This window comes from Sebastes umbrosus, chromosome 14 (genome assembly GCF_015220745.1).
Source record: "Sebastes umbrosus isolate fSebUmb1 chromosome 14, fSebUmb1.pri, whole genome shotgun sequence".
Taxonomy (NCBI): Eukaryota; Metazoa; Chordata; class Actinopteri; order Perciformes; family Sebastidae; genus Sebastes; species Sebastes umbrosus.
The window spans coordinates 16,547,733-16,573,642 of NC_051282.1; the positions used below are offsets into that span (position 1 = coordinate 16,547,733).

The following is a 25,910-nucleotide window of genomic DNA, read 5'->3' on the forward strand; positions in this document are numbered from 1 at the left end:
AAAGACACAGATTTCTTGGGGAGGCTTCAGGGAAGATGTGGGATGCAGCCAATAGGAGCTATGATGGCAGGCTTTTAGCCCCACTTTCAAGAGCGGCTGGTTGGAATGGGTATAAACATGTTTGCCTTAACATGTGGTTGGATAACACATCCTACTAGACTCTTTAGTCTGCATTTGGCTCCTAGAAAGGTACTGGCGGGGAATTCATATTACATTCTGTGTAACCGACTGTGACTGTTTCATTTCATTCCGCCATATGCCTCGGACATTACTGCACATGCTCTGCACGCTGACAGGGCGGTCGTGACTTGATGCTTTGAGCTGCAGCTGAGCCTGTGGTAATGCCCCAGGCTCATTTGGACTGCGCTATCAGTCTGCTTTCTGCTAATTGAGCTGTTGAGATTGTAGTTTGCAGGGGGCTTTACTCTGACAGAGCCTCGGGCTAGTAACTATGTACAAGGCATACCGAAACCCAGGCATAAATACACACACCTGCACATGCACACTTTGACAACTTAGCACCTGTCGGGGAAACAAGCTTGATTGTGAACCGTCGCAGCTGCAGGAACAGGCAGCGCAGGAATGAGGCAATAACGCTGACAGATTTGCTGTGGGACAGTGAGGGGAAGGAGAAAATGAGTAGATTTATACGATCTTCCTCAAGCTCCTCCGTGACTACCCTGCATAAGATCCCTGCAGCCAGCGTGGATGTATGCAGCCAGCCGGCCTCCACTGCAGTCTAATCCATCTTAGTCCACAGCAGGTCCCTTAAACTGAGCTGAGCTGAAACCAATTCCTGGTAAAGACGCTGATGACCGTATTTCATTTATATGAATATTACAGTAATCAGTAACGTATGAGAGCAGGCGTTTTAAAGGAAACTTATGAGTTTTGGGTTTTAATTTAACGAAGTACATGAAATAGTTGCCATATTATTATATGTCATAACCACTGACACAGTTACAGTCTTGTTATAATATATTATCTAGGGCTGTCAATTGATTAAAATATTTAATCGCATGATTGTCCATAGTTAACTGTGATTAATCACAAATTAATTACACATTTCCATCCGTTCAAAATGTACCTTAAAGGGAGATTTGTCAAGTATTTAATACTCTTATCAACATGTAAGTGGATAAATATGCTGTCTTTAAGCAAATGTATGTATATATTTATTATTGGAAATCAATTAACACAAAACAATGACAAATATTATCTAGATATTCACAGGTACTGCATTTAGCATAAATATATACTCAAATCATAACATGGCAAACTCAACCATGCTGACAGCTGTCAGTGTGTCAGTGTGCTGACTTGACTATGACTTGCCAAAAACTGCATGTGATTATCATAGTGGGCATGTCTGTAAAAGGGAGACTCGTGGGTACCCATTGGACACATTTTCATTCACATAAGGTCAAGTGACCCCTTTGAAAATGGCAATACCAGTACCAATGGATTCCTTAGGTTTTCTAGATTCATATGATACCAGTATCTTCACTCTAGCTTTAAAACTGAGCCCGCTACAACCTAAAAATCGCAAGTTGCGTTAATGCATTAAAGGAATTAGTGTCGTTAAAACAATTTTGTGTTAACGCGTTATTAACGTATTGACTTTGACAGCCCTAATATTATCTCTTCTTTGCATTCATAATGGTTGTACGTTCAGGTACAATTCCCATATTGTGGGCAACTTCTCTATCCACTCATAAATAAATTGTAGATCAAAAACTATGCATGAAAAACCTCTCATATATGGCTTCCTCACTGTTTGAGGATCCAAGAAGAGAAGTGTGAGCAAACAAGGGCAGTGACAAGTGAAACGAGGCAACAGAAAAAGAAAATATTTCCAGGGGCGTGAGCGCTTTACAGTCGGAGGCACAAAGTCAGTGGATTTAGCCGTGACGTCTGAAATCGTAAGATGCTCATACATCACAAGACCGCTGAACTTCTTTCAAGGACAGCAAAGGAGACAGGCTGAATAAGATCACAGGCCTGTTTGCAGTCTCAGGATACCTGACCCTTCCAATCCTGAGCTCCGAGAGCCCGGCGCTCAGGGTGGAGTGGTTTCTCCCCAGAGAGGGAGAAGGTCAGGAGGGGGCCACCTACCTACCAGCTCGACGGAGGAAAAGAAAGAGCTTTTACAACCCGAGTCAAAACATAAAGTTCTACTTTAGAGAAATCAGAGGCTAGAAAATGTTGTTTTAAAAGTCGTAAAAGGATAATAAACCCCATTTACATGACATAACCTCACATACAAATGATTCACAGTTTAATGATGATGTTTGTTTCGCAGAGCAACAGTAAAGATGAGGAACAGTAATTGGAATCTGCTGCAGAATCAATAATCTCTGTTGAAACTAATGGCTCATCATGTAGAGGCGCATCAATCCATCATTGTCACATTAATTGTAATACCTCGGTTTAATTACTTTGAAGAGATGAGACCCACTGCTACTGGCCTGGTTTATATTAACACTTATAATTCTACATTCTATAAATCTACATTTGCTTATGGGTTTCTCACTGCTTATAAGACTGAGGAACCCATAAGTAAAGGTCAGTATAGTCTCCTACCATTATAAGTCATTCATTATGTATTTTTTTAGTCTGCACTTGATGAATTAATAAAAACTCTGTTAAAGGTATAACATGTTGCATTTGTCTGTTGCCGTTTGTAAACACACGGCATTCAAAGTCGGCTCAACGAGCGAGCGTGGGAGAGAGAGAGCAGTGACAGTTGAGCGAGCTATAGAATGAATGAGGAGAGGGAGCGGCGTTAAAGAGAACAGCTGTGAATCTGAGAAATGAAAAGTGATTTTTAAGGCTGTCAAAGTTAACGGGATAGTAACACGTTAATGCAAATTTGTTTTAACGCCACTAATTTCTTTAACGCATTAATGCGACTTGCATTTGTAGGTTGTAGTGGGTTGTCACTTTTAAAGCTAGAGGGAAAATACTGATATCATACACAACTATAAAAATCTATGCATCCATTGGTACCAACTATGTCATAGTAGCTTATTGCAAAGGAGGTTAAATAACGCTAAATTTTGGTGAGAAAAAAATGGCTTGACCTGAAATGTTACCCACGAGTCTCCCCTTTACAGACATGCCCACTTTATGATAATCACATGCAGTTTGGGGCAAGTCATAGTCAAGTCAGCACACTGACACACTATCAGCTGTTGTTGCGTGTTGGACTTGAGTTTGCCATGTTATGATTTGAGCATATTGTTTTATGCTAAATGCAGTACCTGTGAGGGTTTCTGAACAATATTTGTCACTGTTTTGTGCTATAAATTTATTTCCAATAATGAATATATACATACATTTGCATAAAGCAAGCATATCTGTCCACTCCCATGTTGATAAGAGTATTAAATACTTGACAAATCTCCCTTTAAGGTACATTTCGAACAGATACAAATATGTGATTAATCGCGATTAGACATTTTAATCGATTGACAGCCCTGGGTATTTTCTGATTGTTCTGATTGATCACAGCAGTTCGTTTCTAAAGCAAAAAATAAACACACCCACAACTGCGTACAACCATGCAGGAAGGTGCTGAGTTGTTGAAGGACAAGTTTCATCCTGTCCGCTGTGGTTCAGCGCTGTTCTCGGTCAAACTCAAAGAGACACACCGTTGATAGCAGCACTCAGCACACAGCATAGGAGAAACAGGAGCAGCGGCAACACTGCAGCATATGCACGTAGAAAAAAACAACCTGTTCTCTTACGTGCAATACGGCCACTTTTTTTAATCTAGCAAAGCTAAAGGGGGGAACTTGTGCCTCGGAATCAGAAGCCGAGGGGCGTGACAAAGCGGTGACATTTGATGACCTTAAAGGGATGCACACCCTGCGTGCCGTTATTGGCTGGGGGTTACACCCCTACATGGGCCCCAGAGGCTCTTTGCTGAAGCCCAGAAACGTCCCGAACACAGTAAAATAAGAAGAAAAGAGAAAATCCAGGCAGAGGGCTGCCGGGTTACTGCAGATACAGATACCATCACACATTTCTAATGAGGCATAAGTGATGATTGAGAGAGATTATTTTTGTATTAGTCTATATATTGTTTTTGTTTTTTTTAATTCCTGCATATTATATTTTAAATAAGTTGATTTTGGTGTGGATGTTCTGCAACTCGTTTCTAGAGAAGGATAGCACCACTCTAAGGGAGTTTCAATGAATGGCAGAATCTTAATAAGTGCTGTACTGGCCATTAGTTACAACGTTTTATCTAGTATTAGGTAGTATTTCAGCAACAATTGTTAATATACCCTTTAATGAGTGTTAATAATTTGTAATTTTTGGCTTTATTAATGGTTTATAGATCAGTCACAAAGAATTATTAAAACCTTTGGGTTGCCAGGTTATGAAAAATCCCTTTGATGTTATCCTCATCACCATCTTTATGGTCTGAAAAAAAAAGGTTAAGCATAGTCACAGATGACCTATAAGTTTTGCTGATGGTTTGTTAAAAAGTTAGATATCATTCATTAGCATAAAGGAATAATATATATATTTTTTTTCTGTTTATCTGGCATTTAACACCTTTACTTTTTACTAACTTGATGTTAAAGAAACCACCTTTGAATAAGCGAACTACCCTTTGTGAATGAAAGCAAAATTCCAGCCATTCCACTCATTCCACCAGAACCTCTTCAAGCTTTGTATAAGCTGGAAAAACAACTATATTTTCATTAATGTTTTAAGTCTTTGTGCCTGAAGGAATTCAGCAAATTTTCCCACCAAATGAAAATGTAATACAAAGGCAAAGTAAAGTACACCTGCCAGGTTTTCTCGTCTTTTCGTTTCGATGGTGATTCATTGATTTTAAAATGTTACAGAGAGCACCTTTAAAGGGTAACTCAATACTAAATCACAGGCAAAAAAACTGCTGCTGCGCCGTTTCCTCTTGGAATCGTTCAGGCACCTTTTGGCCGCACCCTGATCAGTGATGTCACAGCAGGCGTTTTGTCATTTGACAACTGATTGTAGAAACTACAAGTCGGAGCTCAAGCTTTTTCACTTTACACCCAAAGTGTTGTTTTAAAAGACTGGAGAACACTGTTTTAATGAAAATCTCAAGGGAGACGTATCACACGCCACAAGATGCTGTAATATATTTTTCCCTCCTCTCCACTTCTTTTAATAAAACCATCCTCGTTCCTCTCTCAAGGTCATTGCATTTGCAGAAAAGAAAGATGAAAACGCAGAGCCGGCGCTGGCCGCAGTGATAGTGCCATCCCTCTGAATTTGCAAGTATGGATGACGGCCAGTGTTTGCACGGCAAAAGTAAGACGTGAGTTTAAGTGATGAATGGGTCTGCGGCCTCTGGAAGAGCAAAATAAAGCAGAACCACTTAACTCCTGTCCAAGCGGTACTACAGACCCTACTAGTTGGGCAACTCACTTCTCTACGTGTGATTTGTCTGAGCACAAATCCTGTGTATCCTCACAGGAATAAAGAGGGTCCTTCAGAGATCGTACTGCACGTAATACAAATTGAATTAAGATGTGTTAATCTTGCTTGTTAGTCAAGGGGCAAATGGCGTGCAGTCGTTTAACTAACCATAAAGGTCTTGATACATTTTTCATCTCCTCACGATAATGTTTTTTCCTCTTCCTCCAGGGCGAGGGCTCCAACTTCCTCCAGCTGGGCTCCTCCATCGAGCAGCAGATCAACGGCATGTTCAAGGTGATGGAGGAGTACAACTGGGACAGCTTTGTGGTCATAACCAGCCTGTACCCGGGCTACGAAACCTACGTGGATTACGTTAAGTCCTTCACGGACACCAGCTATTTCATATGGGACCTGCAGGACGTGCTGACCTTCGACATGTCCGCCGATGGCATGAACGACATCCGGGCGCGAAGGCTGCTGCAGCAGATCGATGCCCAGGTGCTGTTGGTGTACTGCTCCCACGAAGAGGCTCAGTACCTGTTCAGCATGGCCGAAGAGGCCGGACTGGTGGGGCCAGGCTACATCTGGATTATCCCCAGCCTGGCAGTGGGAAACCCAGACATCCTCCCACCTGACAGCTTCCCCGTGGGGCTCATCAGCATCATCACAGACCGGTGGCGGATGAGCCTGAGGAAGAGGGTGCGGGACGGGGTGGCCATCGTGGTGAAAGGCGTGCAGAGCTTTCGGAAACAGAGAGGCTTTGTTCCCGAGGGCCAGAGTGACTGTCACAACCCCGTCAAGCCATCTGCTACTAATGACACTCTGTTCAGGTAGGCTTTCTGCCTAATATGCACCGTTTTATAAGTGTATTTTATCAGATTTGATTTAGAAGCTTCTTTGTTTCCTGTTGCTGTTAAAATTACAAATTACCTCAATTTTTTACATTTTGTCTTGATAAATTCAGGATTATGTTCATTTCCTCAATTAAACTCGACACTTCCTCCTAGGGCTGTCACGATAATTACGTTATCGACTTATCATACGATGCGTGGCAATTTAGAATATTTAAAAAAATGTTCACATCCAATTCTGTCCGTCTGAATTTTCTTATGAATTAAAAGTTCATTGCTCTTTTATAGGGTGCATTATGATGCTATTATCATTATATCAGTGGCATAAAATAGTCTAAAAATCACAATAATATTGTTTAGCGCAATTATTTCTGGGAAAATATATCGTCCGATAAAAGTAATTATCGTGGCAGGCCTACTTCCTGCAAGGATGTTTCACAATAAAAGCCCTTAGGCAGCTCAAAAGGCACCATCGACTTGTTACGTTTTACTGACAGTAACTTCAAAGAAACAGCAAAGTAAAAGCAATTGGAAATTGATTCTATATACTAGAATAATAGCTTAGTATATTACATAACAAATTAAAACATTTTGTATTAAAAACAGAAACTTACAGCAGCAGTTTGGGGAGTTTGACTTAGTGCTGTGGAAATTCACATTATGTTGAATTTACAATGTCAGCTATTATAGTAGACGTAATTCCACCCTGCTCAATATTTCCCTAGCATTTTAAGCGACTGGCCTTTATTTATATGGCTTGTCACGCTCCTGGTATTTACATTTCTTTGTAAATGCTAGTCTTTATAAAGGATTTTCCATGTTCGGTGGCAGGGTTGGGCATTCATTTCTTGTATGGCACACACAGGAGCACAAACATGATGCATGTTAAAAGAAGAAAAGTAGAGTTATTGGCCAGTTATGGTTCTTTTGACAAAGCCTGAACTCACATTTAGAAAAATGACAACAGTGAGTTACCGAGTGGTGGCTCTTCCTACGGAGACAACTTTGCAGTGGCTTGCTGTTAATAGTGCTAACGGTGAACATGAGTTATGAACCCCTGTAGCTTTAGACTATCTCATGTGTACTCTATGGTGTCTCGTTTGTTGTGTGTAAACATAAACTAGACACTAAGTATAATGCTTTCATGTTAAATTGAACCCCAGAGTATAATGAAAATGCACTCGATGTGATCAAATGTTGCTGCAACTGAGCAAGAAGAGCCAAGTCCAACAAAAAGACAATCTTCAGGAGTAACACTTGTTTCATTTAGTGATGTGCAGATCCAATCTCAAAGATCGGTATCAGGGCCAATCGAGGCATTTTTTAACTGATCGGTATCGGCTATATTGAGCCATTAAGCCTGATCTGATTCTGAATTTTACGTCATCTGTAACACAGGTGTTTTTTTACTCGCAAAGCTTTCATGTACAGCAACGCAACCAATGCTGCCGCCGTCAACTCTCCAACTCTCCGCTGTGCGTCTCACTCTGCTGAGCTCCAAGTATGAGTCTGCCAGTATGAGACTTTATGTTATATAGTTCCCTAATTTGATTGCAATCGTTTCAATTCAGCTCAGTGTGAGAGTCTCTTGCGTTTTGCTGTCATGTATTGAGCATTATGTTTCGCCGCGGACAGACGGCGGCAGAGAGCCGACGTAAACCACACTCAACACGCCACTGCAAGTGCAACAGAAGCACCACAAGCGAAAAGCCAAGAGTAATTAATTCATGTAACCGAGGCAAAAGATGTACAGACGACGTAAATAAACACGTAACACAATACAGTTCATTCAGGTAACTCAACAGCTGCACCGAAGCAACAAACACTGGAGGACACTTTGAAAAGGAGAGAGAAATTCCCTCGAGAGAGTTACAATGCAAAAAGATTACATAGAGTTATTTTATACTTTATTTTGTAAGATAAAATTAAAAAACATTAAGAAACAGTTTGGATGCAGGCATTTTTTCCTTAATGCAATGCATTGCAGAGCTATTCAATTGTCAAGCATATACACTGTATTGATTTTAATAACTTTAATGTACTAGAAGTGTGCACTGTGCAGCTGTATTATGTGTTTTATCTTTTTTCTGAAGACCCACTTTTTAAAAATGACAAACCATCGTGACCCAATTCACAATAGGCCTTATCTTTAAATTATGAAAAGAACGAAATATATGTTTGATAAACAACAGCTTTGTATTATGCATGTTATTGGAAACATATACACGTTAAATACTTTATAAATGAGACCAAATAAGTACATTTAGGCGGAGTTAACAGGCCCTTGTTTTTCTATTCTCTCATCAGTAAAACAAACGCAATGAGTACTAGCCTTTCATATGTAAGTAGGCTACAATTATCAGAACAATACGAACATTCAGGCTCCCTAATGTGGCTCAAAGGTGTACTCCAAATATACACCGATCAGCCATAACATTAAAACAGCATGGGCACCCTGACCGGTCTGCGGCTACGCAGCCCCATACGCAACAAACTTTGATGCACTGTGTGTTCTGACACCTTTCTATCGGAACCTGCATTAACTTTATCAGCAATTTGAGCTACAGTAGCTCTTCTATTGGATCGGACAACACGGGCCAACCTTCACTCCCCACGTGCATCAATGAGCCTTGGCCGCCCCGGTTCACCTTCCTTGGACCACTTTTGGTAGGTCCTGACCACTGCAGACCGGGAACATCCCACAAGAGCTGCAGTTTTGGAGATGCTCTGACCCAGTCGTCTAGCCATCACAATTTGGCCCTTTGTCAAAGTCGCTCACATCCTTACGCTTGCCCATTTTTCTTGCTTCCATCACAAATAATGTGTAATATATCCCATCCACTGCCAGATGCCATTGTACTGAGATAATCCATGTTACTCACTTCACCTCTCAGTGGTCTTAATGTTATGGCTGATCGGTGTAAATCTGAAATAAAAGTCGATAGAAGAAATTGATTTGGCGACTCTAATAAAATCTGTGACTCACCTGTTGGTCCCGACCCAGTCTTTGAAAATGACTGATCTAAGAAAATAGAAGTATCGAATCGGGACTTGGTATAAGCAGATACTCAATATTAAATGACTTGGCTCGGGATCAGGGGCGAAATATGAAAAAAATTGATCGGCACATACCTAATTTAAGTCCTTTAACCTAAACAAGTAAAATAGGTCACTGCTCCCCAAATAACTCTATTCATGCAAGTATTTTCTGATCTATGGCTTTATATTAAAGATGTTGTCTGACGGTCGGGGATCAGACTGGGAATAACTATTCTCATTAATTCCTTATATATCAGACTTACATCTATGGGACCTAGCAAAAACAGGTCAAAAGTTGTTTATTTATTCAAGACAACCCATCTGTTTGGTGTTTTATAGCGACTGTCACACTTTCCCGAACTGTGTCCTCTGTCCCGCTGCCATCTTCCTCCTCGTGTCCTCAGCACTGAGCGGCCCCCCTACTGTATCTCTCTCGGAGGTGCTAATAAAGCCCTGGGTGTTTGGTGACGATGGATAAGGGCGTGTCTTCTCATTTAAAACCATGCCCCAAAAGAGCAATCTGACGCCATCTGTGCCGTGGAACACACGCAGCAAATCCTATTTTGTTAGAAAAATGTTTTAATCAGCAAAGGGAAGAGCCAAACTGCTCCAGCATCAGCTTTTGGCTCATATATTATGAACCAAGGTCATTCAGGGAGATTGGAAGTGTGTTGTTTGTGAATGTGTGATGTTGTAGATGGTCACAGAGGGGCCGCTAACGGGACAGGAGCGTCGTCACTCAATTCTGTTGCATTATGAAACACCATTCTCTCCCTCTGATGTCAGAAGTGATTTTTCTTTTGGAGTCTTCAGAGCCGTAGGGGAGACAACTTTTCCTTTTGTAAACCCAAACCGTCCATGAAAAAGTGGAAATAGTGAACATTATCTCAGGCTTTGATACTGTACGACCCCCTCCTTTTAGACTTTTTTCTAAACCCGGCAGGCACGATTTGAGCAGCAGCGGCTTTCTTCAGTAACGTGAAGGTCGGCGAGATAGAACAAAGCACTTTCCATTAACTTTATAGTCAGTCATTTCTTCTTTTTTCAGCCAGATCAAACATTAACATCCCCCGCGGTTCTCAGATTTGTCCTCACTTGATTGGAGCTTTCTTTTTTTCAAACGAGCTTTTGATAATGAGTCGGCTCACCTGTTAATGGGATTATTGCAGATTACCAGATTAAATAGGCTTTTCACACAGACAGAGCTGAAGGCGATTCTCCTCCCAGCAGGCTTTCATCACCTCTGCTGGAGTGTCGGGTGAGGTGAGAGCGCAGCGCCGCAGGTCTAATATAACAGGATGTGAGTGATGACACAATGGAATTAAAAGGAGAGAGACGTTTTCTTCACAGTACAGAAGCTGAAAGTGGGAAAGTGTGTGTCTCTTTTCTTGTCAACGCAGCTTGACGAGGCATTTGTGACATTATCCAATCAGTCTACAATGGTTCCATACAACTGAGACAGTTTCTTACAACACATAAGGAACAGGAAAATATGAAAAAAGCCTCCTCCAACACAACAGTTCCTTAGAGAATTGCAAATTGAGGTTAGAAAAGTAGTCCATGGGTGCTGGTCAGAACATTTTTTTGACTGAACTTTTTTTTTTTTTTTTTACTGATGTCCAGGTTGTGCGGCGAGGAGCAACCTGGGTCTTGGGGACTTCTTTTTTTTAAATTATGCAATTTCGTGATTCATTTTTATCCCTGGCAGAGGCACCAATTTATACATGAAAAGTATAAAATAATGTGCCATATGTATCTGAATAGCACTCAAAAAGTATGCTACTATTAAGTAAGGCTGCACGATTATGGCCAAAATGATAATCACGATTATTTATCACAATTATTCATTGATTTTATGACATAATTATGACATTACAACATATTGTCATTGCACTTTCACATTAAAATAAACAGAGCACTGCTTTCGCTTCCAAACTGTACAAATTAGGGCTGCACGATGTTGGAAAAAACTGCAATTGCAATATTTTTTTTTTCTCCTATATATATATTGCAATATGCAAAAATACAGGAATATTTACCATATACCCTTTTCCTAGCTACATTTTAAAGTTAAATGCTTCAATCTGGTGCACATTCTAACATCTTAATTATTCTGGTGTTATTTTTACTGCTTATTTGCACCAACGAACCAATGCAAATTCCTAGTATATACCTGGCAATAAACAAAGATTCTGATTTGAGAGCAAAATTAGCAATATTAAGAGGCTAGATAAACAATTTTATGCTCTCAATTTAATCATAAACACATAGATAATATCTACAACCAAAAGTGAAGCCAAAACATCTCGATCACCAGCTGGAGGCTGGCTGTTAGTTTAGGAAGAGCTTGATTTGATATACAGCAGTTTTCTTTGAGCAGAACGCACATTTTAAATGTCAATAATGCGCACAATCATGTTCATTTAATTGTGGGAAGCCAAAATCGTGATCACGATCAATATTCGATTAATTGTGCAGCCTTACTATTAGGCTTGTCAGCATACAGTTTAAAGTTTCCAGGCGGCACTTGTGAACTTTTGTTCCACATTACACGTACTATCTTTTTTTTGCGTTAGCGGTAAAAATATACAGACTACGACAGAGGCGTCTGGCTCCACACATTATCATCTGGTAAAAACGATCTGGTTTGTTTGTATTTCTATAAACCAATCACATTCATCTTGGGTGGCGCTAAGCACAGGATGCAGCTACGGTGCCCTTGCAAAATAGATCGAGCAGATGGCAAAAGAGGGATGGAGGAGAATGCCGGCTTAAATAGGCAGCCAAAGGCAGGCTGATACCCACAGTCTACATCCGGTGAGTCAGACTATTAGAAAATGCATAATTCATTTTCTTCTCGATGACCCCAAACAGTACCTCAGGTATAAAAGGAGAAATGGGAGGGTGAAATGAACACATACATCGGTAGATACCTGGAGGGACGTTTGCAGGGAGGTGACTAATGATGACTAATTCTAATATTTGGGAGTTCAAATGTTCAAAGTTCAAATCTCATAACAGGATACTACTAATACTTGTATTGGACAAATTTTAATTTTGACCTGGTGATGGCGCTAGATTTAAAAGTCATCCTGAGGGGAACATGAATGTGTGAACCAAATTTCACAGCAAACCAGCCAATGGTTGTCGAGATATTTCAATATGAACTGAAAAGTCAACGTCATGGTGGCGCTAGAGGAAACGTCAGGGGTTCAGCAAAGTCAGTAGGATACATCTGCTGGGGAACATGAATGTCTGTACAAAATTGGACCGACATTTCCATTCCTATAGCCATGAAACTTTTGGCTTTTAACTGGTTGTAACGCCGCTCCACTTGAAAAAGTTCCAGCTTCTCAATTGTGAGGATTTGCTGCTTTTCTTTGTCTATGTGACGGGACTGTGTTTTGGCAATAATCCGATAAGCATCATGATACACGATTCAATATATTGTGATATACTGCAATACTGTAAGCAAGGTCATATACTGCGATTTCTTTAAATAGAATTTTAGGAAAACATAGTATAAAGAACACACCACCAAAAAGTAGTGTTGTTGTTTTTAATGCAATCACAAGAGTGGGATCTGCCTTGTATTTATCACAATCCCCGTAACATTCAGCACTACTTTATGTACAATCTGAACCACTGTCTGCTACAAATCTTTGCATCAAGTGTTTTTGAGAATCGATAAAGTATCACAAAACATAATATCGAGACACTCAAGTGTATCAATCTTACACACCTACTATGTGATAGGAAGCTAAATATGTTTGTGTTTTTGCACTGTTGTTGGTCATACAAAAGATTTCACCTTAAGCTTTAGGACATCATGATGGGCATTTTTCAATGTTTTTATCAGAACACACAGTATAGAAGGGTTTGATTACAGGAAACTGCAAATTATGTTTTTTCAAGTTGAAGTCACTCATCATCTTACTCTTTGGGTTTTGATTCTCTACAGGCACATGTTGAATGTAACCTGGGAACACAATGACTTCTCCTTCAACAGTAACGGTTACCTGGTGAATCCAGCCATGATAATTATCACTCTGGACCGAGAGAGACTGTGGGACAAGGTGAGCTTTTCACAACATGGTGACACATATTTCACTTCAGAAAATCCAGAGTTTTTTTGTGTGCACGCTGAATATATTTCTCTGTTATTGTTACGGAATGCACAAAAACCATTATGTAACTCGTAGAATACGAAAACAGAAGAGCTGTGTTGCAGTTACATTGTGTCTTTGTATGCATGCTAAAGGCAAAGTGATTTCATACATCACTGGTCTCTTTGTAAAGACCAGTTAGAGGAGTCGGAGCTCCACTGATACCAATAAACTCCTTAATGAAGGATTGTTTCCTGATCACATACACAGCACTACATTTCACACACACCTCCGCCACTTACTCCTACCCTCCATCTCTTCAAAAAGATATTAAAAGAAAGCCCACGCACACACATTTATCTGGTAACTTTGCTGCAGCGTGCCGCCTCATTGACTTGTTTGGAGATTGGAAACATTAATTTAACCACAGGGGGTGCATGCGATGTGGACATCAGACTGGAGGGAGCTGACTTCCTCCACTGGTTGAATAGAAGGTGTTTAGTTAAACATCACGCTCAAAGTAAACAGCCGCAAGGGTCTCAAAGCTAATTATGTTAGATTTATGTTTTTGGGTGCTACTGCAGATTAATTTCCAATATATTGTATATAAAACTCTGAGCTAATGGGAAGCTATTTGGTTATGGAAGCAGACAGAAATCATTTAGTGTATGATTTAATACAGCAGCTGGTCCAATGATATAGATATTTGTTAGAAAAAATAATGTCTGGGCATTGTGGTGTATTTATTTGCAGTCAATGTTATGTCGGTCTGTCAAGTTATTGTGAGATATTATTGCTGATTCAGATGGATTTGAAAAGAGATTGTCATGTAATCTACATTAACAGCTCCTTTGGAATAAACAGAAGAATAACTGGCAACCACCATTGTTGAACACAGTGCCACTACAGTTACGGTTTTAAAAGGGAATTTCCAATAAAAAAAAAAAGAGTAGTTTGGTGTGTTTCCTGTTAACACATCCTGCCTTTCAGTAATACAACATTCACTCTCCTCAGTAAACACAGTTGTCATTCCTAAACTCTGCTGTTTAAACAAAGCCACTCACCATACTGTTTTTTTTGCCAACTATTCTCTCCACTGAAGAGCACTGTGATCTTTCAGAAGCTGGATTCACTCAACTGTTCACATAAATACTGGCCATAGTCTGGGTTTAGCCTGAGACGAGCATCTTAAACATCAGACAATGTTAATGAAACAATATTCCTTTAGAAAACCTTACGCTAATTACCATTAACCAACAAGATTAGTGCTTTGCATGCAGGGGTGCTGTGGTGGAAGTGCCGAACAAGACGCCCAGCTGCAAAGACAACCTGATACACAAACGGGTTAAATCCATCATTTACTGCCAGCCGCAGGGCACAGTATGAGCAACTCCACTACTGATGAGGATACTGGAGCTAAATATATGATTCTGCACATGCCTGCGGGTTGCCAAAAGAGTAATTAGGTCATTTGACCATGTATCAGTCTTCCATACGATCGTTTCATTTTCACTGAAAAAAATTCCATTACATTATTATACATTTATCATAATCATATCATCGTTTCTGTTTTCAAAGGTTACTTTTTATTTAATCTTTCCATGACAAATGTTGATGAAATCATTATTCAATCCATAAAAATATCACAAAAATAGTATCACAAGTTCCCAGAGCCCTGAGACAAACCGTTTTGTCCGATCAACAGTCCAAAAGCCAAAGATGTTCAGTTTACAATGATATACGTAAAACATAGAAAAGCAGCAAACCCAACATTTAAAAAGCTTCAACCACTCATCTAAAAACTAATAATTTCAGGTGTAACTGTGTCTCAAATTTGAAATTTAGGGATTTGGGGGGCGCTGATGGACTTAAGAGGCGCTGTGTCCGTCTCCCGGTCTACCAATCTTATTCATTTCATATCTATCAGATGAAAAATATGACATTGATTTTTTTCTGCCAACAATTCTGCACTGCACTTCTGGAGAATGCAGTGCAGAAAACAGCATAAACTGTGTGGCATCAACAATTGAGACAATCTTTAATAAATAAATCAACTAATAAATGAATGAGCAGATTGCAGAGAGCAGGTAACAAAATACTGATCACCTTCTAAGTAAAACTTTTCCTTCTCCTTTCTGTTGTATTCCTGAGCTTCATGAGCTGCAGCTTTGTCTTTCACTTTTCTCAGGGCCTCCTGTCCTGCTGTTGGACGACGTACACATTGAAGGGCATTGTTCTCCCCTGCAACACTCTCAGTAGATTAGGCAGGTTTCTAACCATCTTAATATCCTCGTCCTCTGTGCCATCAAAGACAAACAGGACAGTTGGCTCTGGAAAACACCGTAGAAGTGTTACACGGTCTCCTCCAACTTTATGAAATGAGTACAGACTCTAAAGGACTGAAATCAAAATGAATTCAGTGACAGTAAGATGGATTGGATTCATCACTGTCATATGAAAAGGTTTACTTATACAGCCAAACAATTTGGTTGATGTTAGTCATGCGATACCAGACAACTGGAGATCTCCGCCTATAGTTTATCTACATGCGTTGGGACGTACGGGGGCGCCATGTGGAGATAACGCAATGTTATTGGTTGATATTAATCGCGATCACGATTTTGGCTTCCCACAATTAAATGAACATGATCGACTGCAATATTGGGGTTTAAAATGCTCCGCTCGTAGAAAACTCTGCTGCATAAATCAAGTGCTTCCCAAACTAACAGCTAGAGATTAACAGTCAATCAGCAGCCAATCAAAGCGGGATGGTTTTCAGTAGTCTCAAATTTTAGATTGTTTTCCAATCACACATACATGTGCAGACGCCACATGATGGTTTTACGTTGGCAAACAGTGGCACAGTCTGTAACGTAACACAACATGTCGTCGGTGTGGAAGTTCTTCAACGTGAGTGAAGTCCAAAACTGTAAATCCAAAATAAGCCGTGAAGGAACAACCTTAAAGCAACCTTGGAACAACTAACTTAATCGGACAGTTATTATGTTGCGACTCGTCTGCCGACAGCACGGAACACGTTATGATGCATTCAAGCTCTACTCAGTAAAGATTTGTATTGGGCGATGGTAAATTGTAATACTGTCATGATGCATTCAAATGTAATCTTTTAAATGTAGTTTTTGGCGAGAAACTTGAATAAATCCAGTTGTTTGAAGATGTTTTCACAGCAATATAAAATAGATATTAGAGAGGGAACACTTGGTCTAAGCAGCTTATAATATATAATTAGAACTACTAATGTTCATTTTGGCCATACTCATGCAACCCTAATAGAAGTCTATGAGAAAATGACCCTACTTTTCACTTGATTTATTACCTCAGCAAACATTCAATCGCTTGTTTCAAGTCTTCTTCAATACAGCATGATATTCATTCAGTAAATTATGGACCCATTTAGAGTCAAATAGACCATAAAGCGGGGTATGCTTTAGGGCGTGGCTACCTTGTGATTGACAGGTCGCTACCACGGCGTTGTCCGGCCTTGGAGTTGTCCGTGTTTTCATCTTACAACTTTAACCCTTTCACAGTGTGTTTTTCATGAAAGTTAATTATAAAAGCTTTGGTAAAATATCGTATTCAGCGTTCAGTTGTGCTTAGCTCCACCCTCTCGTGTTACTTCTGTTGCAAAAAAATAACATGGCGACGACTTAATACCAAAATGTCAACGGTCAAAAATGCCGAACTCGAGGCTTCAAAACTATGGTACACAAACTATGTCCACGTCTTATAACAGTTTATGGTTCAATCAGAAACACATTTCATTACTGACAGATTGCTACTACTACTACTACTGAGAGACTTGAGTTGAAGGTAAATGTGTCCTCTCATTCACCCTGACTCCAGCACTCATTTCCACCATGCTGACCTTTACATAAACCTTTTTTGGGAGGAAAAAAAACGTTTTTCTCACTCCTTCAGAGCACAACATTGTCCTCATTCCAGAAAAAAAATTCTGTGTCAGGTGATACTTTTTCTGTGCTTAACTTTCTGTTGCCTCTGGCGTCTTTTCTCTCAGAGCTGAAAATCAATTCCATCTTTTGATTGCCTTTTTGCCAGCCTTCTTATTGTTCACGTTTACAGGGCAGCCTCTCTGTTACGTTCATATACTCTATCACCTACGTATAACCAGCCTCAGCCTGACACTCTATAGACCGATACCTCGCATTAGACTCCTCACCTTTTGTATTTATTAAACTTAAATCACTGCAACGCTCTTATCTAATGCAGTTGCTGTAATTTGCTACTTCCCGAGAGTCATTATTCAGCCGGTTCTCCGACTTCCTCCTGGATCTAAAAGTCAAGGTAACTTGGGAAGATGGAGGCAGAGCATGACAAAAGAGAGTTACGACAGAGAGAAGGAGACCAGGAGGAGGATGGGGAGCGTTCCTGTCATTGCTGTTATCTGGCAGGGTGATATGCGGGACTGAAAAGCTGCTGTTTTCTGGCTGTATATCTGTGACACGCATAAACCCTGAAATTACAGTCTCGCCGGTTGGTTTGTAAGCCAACAAAAAAAATCTAATTGAAGTATTTTCCCAATGGATTTTTTTGTAACATACTTTGCTACTGGAGTGACAGTCATTGTATATTTAATTTTCCAAACAGATCATTTGAATAATGTTTTCCTCTTCCTGTCATGACATCACTTTTTAATGTGCTGCGTAAAGCGAGACACAATTTTTGGGGGGTGTTTTTTTCAAAATGAATGAACAATGAAGATGTTCACAGTCTGAGCAGCCGCAGGGACATGAAGCTTTTCATCTCGGTATATTTTCCTTGAATTTGAAATTCTGATTGACTTGAGTAAAAGCCCATGAGTGGAGCGATAGTGGGATCAATATGACTGGCAGGAGAGAGGAACAACTGAAAAGTCCAGAGAGAATTGGGATATTTGCACTCCCCCTCTCCCTCCCTCCACCCCCACCACTTTCAGTTTTTTCATTTCATTGTGACAAGCTGTACTGACTGGTGTGATCAGACAGGATTGTCCCCCTTCCTGCATAAACAGCAGAGATTATGTGGGAGATAAAACATTTTGTCCAGAGTACTGACACTTTTTTTAGCCCTCCAGGAAAGAAGGTTTGTGAAATAAACAGACCAAGGTTTAAATGTTAGTCTGCTCACATTTCATCGACCTCACCACCAGAAGTAAATTCTGAGTGTAATCGATCCATCTACAGAAAAGGAGATAAAGAGGCAGAAACTGCTCTTCTCATCTCTTATTCCTCCCCTGTAACTGGGACACAACCATTCCCACATGGTAAACTGTGCAGATTCAGCTTCCTGTCAAGACTATAGGTTATTTTATGGGAGAGACTGATCTGATACCGGTTTATTGATTTATTAGAACGGAAAAATATTTATATTCTACAGATGATATTGGAAGAGATTTATTGTATTCTCAGTAACTGGAAATAAGCTAAAGTACAGCAGGTCTTTTAGAGTATAGGGACAATAGATTCAACCTGGTCTTACAGGAAGGCGTATAAATAGCACGACATTACAAGGTGATTAAACGTGTCATGAGGACACATTTAGGCTTTTCAAGCGTCATTTTTATGCCGCGTAACAAAACTATGGTACCGTCCGCAGTTATGTTAAGGCAACAAAACCACTTAGGATTAGGAAAAATGTCATGGTTGGGCTTAAAATAAGTACGTAAACTAAGCAAAATACGTACGGAAACAACGTAACAAAAGCATCACAAAAAAACACGTGACAAATGTCACTAACTTACAAAACAAAACTTCGGTCTCGAACATCAGTCTCCTAGTTAAAAGTCGTGTGTTTGTATAACCCATCCACTTCCCACCACCGACCCACCCGCCCGCCGTAAACGATCTTTCTCGCTTTGTATTCAACGTCACTAGCTCTGATCGTAGCATATTTACGTGGAGCGCTTACATTGGAGTCGGTACAGATTACAAGACAAATGACATAAAACGTAAGAAAGGCGTTCTTATTGCATGCTAAATACCTTGCGCATTATAGTGGCATTCATACACCATTTCGTGCGAACGGGCTGACAGATTACAATAAGTCACTTTTGTCACTTTACAATACATTTCTCTGACCTACTTGGGTTTAGGTTTCTGCCTGAGTATGTGGACGCCAATGTCCATTATTTTGTGTACTTAGGGAGCTCTTTCCATTGTTTGGTTCAAGGCATTTTACTTCCAATTAAGAGGAATCTTTATCTATAGATTGAATGATATTTTGACAGTTTGCTTCAGACTTTGTGTCAACAGTTTGGTGAAGACCCTTTCCTGTTTCAACCATGCAAAGCCAGGTCCCTACATAAATGTTTTTCCAAATTTGATATGGAAGACCTCGATTCTGACCTGAACCCCATTCAACACTCTTTAGGATGAACTGAAACACATACCAGCATCCAGACCTCAACATCAGCCTCACTAACACTCTCCTGCTGAATGAGAGCAAATCTCTGTAGCCAGGTTCCACAATCTTGTGAAAAGCCCTCCCAGAAGAGTGGAGGCTGTTATAGCAGCAGACTAATGCCAATGGTTTAAGAATAACATGTTCAACAAGCACATACAGGTGTCATGATGGGTCTCGTATCAATAGATGTGTTTCCATTCAATTGTCAAGTGAACTATTGAAATGTCTCAAAAAAGAAAATGTGAATTAGGCGCGTTTCCATCAACTGGTTTGGAGTGAATAAACAGAAGTTGGCGCTATAGGCTACGCATGGCTGTAATCCTCCAGTAAAGTAGAGGTTGGCCATCTAATCATCTACGAGAGAAACATAAAGAGAGGTCTTCAGGAATTAGTTTGCAAATGTGTTTCCATATACTATTTAGTACATTAAGTTTTATTTTGTAAAAGGCAAAAACCACCTCAAGTGAGCGTTAAAACTTTTTTGTGCAATTGAGGACGTTTTATCAAATTTTGCCATTTTCGTACAGCTTTTCTAATGCGATACTTCAAAATATGTGATTGGAAACTTGGCTATTGTCACAGTTTTGCATCATATATAATCAAAGTGGGAACATTTCCTTGAGACTCCAAACATGACTTTCATTAATTGTATGTGGTCTTAAAGTATGTGCAATAAATAAAGCAGGAAAAGAAAAGTTGAAAATAGAAAACTCAAACTAAAGTGGACGTAAAAATTAAGTAATTACACGCACTTGCTGGAAACAAATATGTTAATTTTGTTTAGTTTTATTTCCACCGTTAAATGAATAATCAATTACATTATGTTAATGTATAATTAATTTATTATGTTTTTATTCATAGTTGATTATTCAATTATTTTTGTTAATTACTGCCTTGTAAATGGAAATCCCTGACTATTTTTTTATGGATAATTAATCTTAGAAATATCATTTCAGCCTTTACTAGTTACAGCGTCTGGCCTCTGCAAAGCATGTGATAAAACTCTTTAAATAAAATGCAGTTAAGCGATACTCATATCAAATCATCAGAACTGTGGAGTGTTTTGATGATAAATCACTTCAATCTAATCATCCCCTTGCAACATGACAACATGTTAAAAACCGACCGTAGCTCCTTCTCATTACTGTGTCTGGATGCTTGGCAGCCAAAGCAGCATTTAATAGCCCCATCTGATTCAGCGTTAAGTTAACAATTGGTGGGATGAGTTGGTGTTTTAGTTAATTGGAGTTCAATTGGTCCTCTGCGACCTTTATTCCTTCATTTCCCAGCATGATTGAAACAGTGAGAGTCAGAGGGGCACATTTGTGGAACATGGTCCTAAACAGGTCACGGCTTCTTCAAATAAATGTTTAATTTCAGATCTTGATTATGTATTCGGCTTGCTTGAACGCTCATTTCCCCACAACATCCAATTTAATTAGCTAACTGGTAATATAGCAGAGGGTGGAATTGCTTTTGTTGCATGAGATGTGTAATTGAGCTCTCTACATCCCCAGTCACCCAAAAATCAATTTCCTCTAAACTGTGTATGAACTGAAACCCTCCTCGCTGCACCCGGTCCAGATGCACAAATCACAAGGATGTGCGATAACAAGGTATAGAGTTAGAGAATTGGGAACAATTGTATTAAGATTGGAGGTTGAGATAGACCGTGTTATGCAGTTGTGTCCTCACTAGTTTCATCGGAGATATATGAGAGGCAATATGGCCGTATGGTAACCATCTGGCACAGAGATTTTTCACTGGCTCGCGTTGATTCACCCATTAACTCTCAACGCCTTCAGGTGGGGACGTTCGAGATGGGGATCCTGCAGATGAGATACCCCGTGTGGCCGCGGTACGGCTCCTACCTTGAGCCGGTGTCCGATTACAGGCATCTGACGGTGGCCACGCTGGAGGAGAGGCCCTTCGTCATTGTGGAGGCAGTGGACCCCCAGACTGGAACATGTGTCAGCAACACCGTACCCTGCCGACGACAGTCCAACAAGACGGAGACGTAAGTGATGCTGCTGCTCAACAACACTGAATAGTCTCATATCAAGATAACAAGCAAGAAGAGCACATAGACATTCAGAACTTAAAGGGTCAGTTCAACTAAAATTAGGTTTTTTTTTATAGCATTTTATCAAATCAACTGAATCCGCTTATTGAACTGAATAATTGTGTGTTCCCATCAAATGTGATTAGGTTTAGCTGACAAACTGTAAACTACATGTAGAATTACCGCCTCAATGGGAACCAATCAAGTTGCAGTTTACATCCATGTCTGTCCAAAATGTCATCGCTACATCACTTTATCCATTGAGACATTAGTGTGAAATTGTCATAGTTAGCATACTGTATACATTTTTGAGTTATAGCCAAAAATGTGTTTTGTGAGGTTACAGTGACCTCTGACCACCAAATTATAATCAGTTCTTCCTTGAGTACAAGTGGACGTTTGTGCCAAATTTGAAGAAATTCCCTCCAGGCGTTCCTGAGATATCGCTATCACAAGAATGGTACGTACGGACAGACAACCCGAAAACATAATGGGTCCGGCCACAACTGTCGTCAGCACGCAAGCATAAAAACAGCTGTAGTCTAATTACTTTGATTATTTTTGAGAAGATATTTGCTTGATAGAGATAGGTCCTGATTAGGGATCAACTGATTATCGCCCTGGCCAATTGACCTACTGTATGTAACGCGGACCTTCCACGTTGGACCCGTTCTTATGAGTCAGCCGTCACTCTGTTTGTTACTGTTAGTAGAGAATCCAGTCTGTTGTGTAGTTAACACACTTCACTGATGAACCAGAGAATTGTAGAATAACATTGGGCAAAACTGGGGCAACACTGACAAATGATCCCTGGAATGAATCCCAAAAATAAAAAGCTAGTACCTGAGTGTTTTTTACCCTGCTAATAAAATGAGCAAGAGGAGATTTAATAAAACATCTGTCATCCTTGGATCTTATATAGTCTTTTTTGTCCCATGGAGGGAAAGCAATTTCAGGAATTTTATCGACCTAGAACCAGATTTTGGTTCAAAACCAAACCATACGCTCGATTGGAGAAAATGCATGTTTAATCGGAACGACAGAACTTTGAAGATCCCAAAGTCATTGAATATATATATCAGATATGTCAGACTGAAATTAGTGGAAATGTATATAAAAGACAAGTCACCTAAAATATAGGGCTGCACGATTATGGCCAAAATGATAATCACGATTATTTTGATCAATATTGATATCACGATTATTCATTGATTTTAGCCACAACATATTTTATTGCATTTTCACATTAAAATAAACAGAGCACTGTTTTGACTTCCACGCTGTGCTCATTCCTGCTAATGTACATATTACGGCTGCACAATGTTGGAAAAAACTGACATTGCAATATGAAAAAATACAGGAATATTTACGCTAGATTATTAGCTACATTTAGAGTATTATGCTTCAATCTGGTGCACTTTGACAGCAAAATTAGCAACGATAAGAGCTGGATCTTCAATGTTATGCTCTTAATTTAAACATAAACACATTGGTCCTATAGATGATCTCTATACCCTAAAGTGAAACGTTCTGCTCATAGAAAATGCTGCTGCATAATAAATCAAATAATGTGATGTAACCAAACCATCTTAAGTCAAAGACACCATATTCTGCAAACCCAGGTTATATAAGTGTACAGTCCCACATGCACTCTCACATGTTAACATGCTATCTTAATTGATTTGGTATCTAACTTGAGAGCACCATTAGGTTTGAGATTAAGAGGCTCTTCCCCTGCCATTAGCCCAGGCATGACTTCTTATCACTCAATGAGGTGAGATACTCATTAGGCTGCTTGGCCAGAGTGTAATATCCCAGGGATCACCCTGTGACCCAATCAGGGAAATATATGTGCTGCATGGTGGGGTATCAATTAGATGGGACGATTAGGCCATGTCATCAATCCTGAACACCTAGAGACTGATATTGGTGTTCATTAGTGGGGGAGAGGAGCGCCGGCCATTATCCATTACTGACAATAGTGTTAACGAGATGAGGGGGAACGCAAGATGAGGATCGCGTCCCTTCAGTGTTATGGAGGACTGTAGTGCTTTATCGCTCATGCTGACCAAATCATCCTGCCAGTATAAAAAGTGCATAACTCCCCTTGTTGGACAATTGCACATTTTCATAGAGCGGCAAAAAAAAAAAAAAAATCATAGGCAGAAGCAGATAAAGTCAATAAGAAGTTCAATGAAGCAATCTGCACTTTGGTCAGCTGAAGGAGAAACATTGACCAATGAAGGGTGAAGAGGTAGATGCTTCTCCTCCACACTTTCAACAGTCAAAGTGAAGATAGAGCTCATAGTGAGACTATAGGGCTGCATCTATAGATTACATGCATTAATTATCAATCTGTGGTAGCGCTGCATTATTAATCGAATATTAATCACGTTCACGATGTTGGTTTCCCACCATTAAATTAACATGGTGAACACGGTATTGATGTTTAAAATGCGTATACTCTGCTCATAAAAACATTCCACCCCATATCACCTCAAGCGCACCCTGCAGCGGCAAACTGTACATTTCTTGAATGTTGCAGCTGCAGTCTAAAGTAGAAGAGTAATATTACCCGTTTTGCCCGTCTGCTCTCTCTGTTATGTAATGGAGAGCAGACGGGCAAAACCAAAATGCACTGAATTCAAGTGAAGAAGAACTTTATTTTGTTTTATTTTGATTGCGAAGATTTGTACATTAGCAGGAATGTAGCACAACGTGGAAGGGAAAGCAGTGCTCTGTTTATTTAAATGGGAAAGTGCAATAAAACTATTTTGTCCCTAAGATTTATGAATAATTGTGATAAATAATTGTGACCTCAATATTGATAAAAAAATAATTGTGATTATCATTTTGGCCATAATTGTGCAACCCTAATCTGTGGATTGTTTTTATGATTATTTGATTATTTATTTAGTCTGTAAAATGACAGAAAATAGTGACAATGCCCATTTTAACCTCCCAAAGTGGCGTTTTTAAATTGCTTATTTTGTCCTAACAACAGTCCAAAACCCCAAAATATGCAATTTACAAATGATATAAAACAAAGAAAAGCAGCAAAACCTCCCATTTGAGAAGCTGGAACCAGATAATTTTGGCCATTTTTCTTGGATTAGTGACCTAAATAACTAATAAGTAATCTAAATTCTTGTTAATAAACATTGACGGATGTTAATACTTTAAGCGCTGATTGAGACATTTTTAAAACTACAGTTTGACTTGTAGTGGATATTTTAGGCCGATAGGATATTGATATCTAGGGTTTTAAAAATGTGGTAGTATAATACAATATTACATTTTTTTCATAAATACACAACATGAACAAACATTGTTTTTAAGGAACCCTTAACTTTGGATATTAAAGAATAAGCGGGACATTCTAGAGTTGAGAAATGCACTTACGATGTGTGCCGATACTGGAGGCTGTCCTCGACTAAAGAAATTCCTAGTCGGCTAACACTCGTACGATTTTGTTGACTTATTGATCAGTTGAATTAATCGACAGATCTGTAAAACTGAGTTTCTCCACAAAGAATCACACAAAAGCACCAATTTAAATCTTGTGTTTACCAGAGATTTGATCATAAGTTTCTTGGAATAAGTCATTCAGCATGAAAAAAACTCATTAAAAAATGACTAATTGACTAAAGAAATCTTAGTCAATTAGCTGAATAATCAACTAAGAGGGGGCAGCCCAAGCAAATATTTATATATCTGTGATATCAGCCAGTCAAATTATCAGTCGTCCTCTGTTTAAACCCAAGATAGGTACATTGTTCCCTAATCCTCACCGCAGGGTCACCTTTCTTTATCTGAATCTCCTTCAAACCCTTAAGTTCCCCCAAAGCCCTCAACATGGCCACAACTCAGACCCACATCAGTGCTTTCTAAATGGGGAGTCATTGGTCATGCAGGTTCTCCATTTCAATCCTTCAAGCCCTTTCAATCCCATACATTCGGCCAGCCCGGCAGACCATCTGTGCAGTTCCCTCATTTGTCCTCAGAGAGGCCTGA

At 39.6% G+C, this 25,910-nt stretch overlaps 1 protein-coding gene and 1 long non-coding RNA gene across 6 annotated transcripts in view; one reads left to right on the plus strand and one right to left on the minus strand.

Moving 5' to 3' along the window:
- LOC119501437 overlaps positions 1-25,910 on the minus strand; it is a 152,858-nt gene that overhangs the window by 98,010 nt on the left and 28,938 nt on the right. The window contains exons 5-6 of one of the 4 annotated variants that reach the window (XR_005209824.1): positions 21,706-21,821; positions 19,059-20,188 (exon numbers count right to left, since the gene is read on the minus strand). The exons of 2 other annotated variants lie outside the window; for them this stretch is intronic. This is a non-coding gene — a long non-coding RNA (uncharacterized LOC119501437). Of the gene's footprint in view, positions 1-19,058; positions 20,189-21,705; positions 21,822-25,910 lie in introns of those variants that run through there. One more of the 4 variants, XR_005209825.1, reaches the window with a different exon arrangement.
- Positions 1-25,910, plus strand: part of grin2ca (glutamate receptor, ionotropic, N-methyl D-aspartate 2Ca) — an 88,863-nt gene that overhangs the window by 39,368 nt on the left and 23,585 nt on the right. For both annotated transcript variants that reach the window (XM_037791772.1, XM_037791773.1), the window contains exons 3-5: positions 5,647-6,248; positions 13,270-13,384; positions 21,640-21,851. In XM_037791772.1, coding sequence (XP_037647700.1) covers positions 5,647-6,248; positions 13,270-13,384; positions 21,640-21,851 — 929 coding nt within the window. The remainder of the gene's footprint in view (positions 1-5,646; positions 6,249-13,269; positions 13,385-21,639; positions 21,852-25,910) is intronic.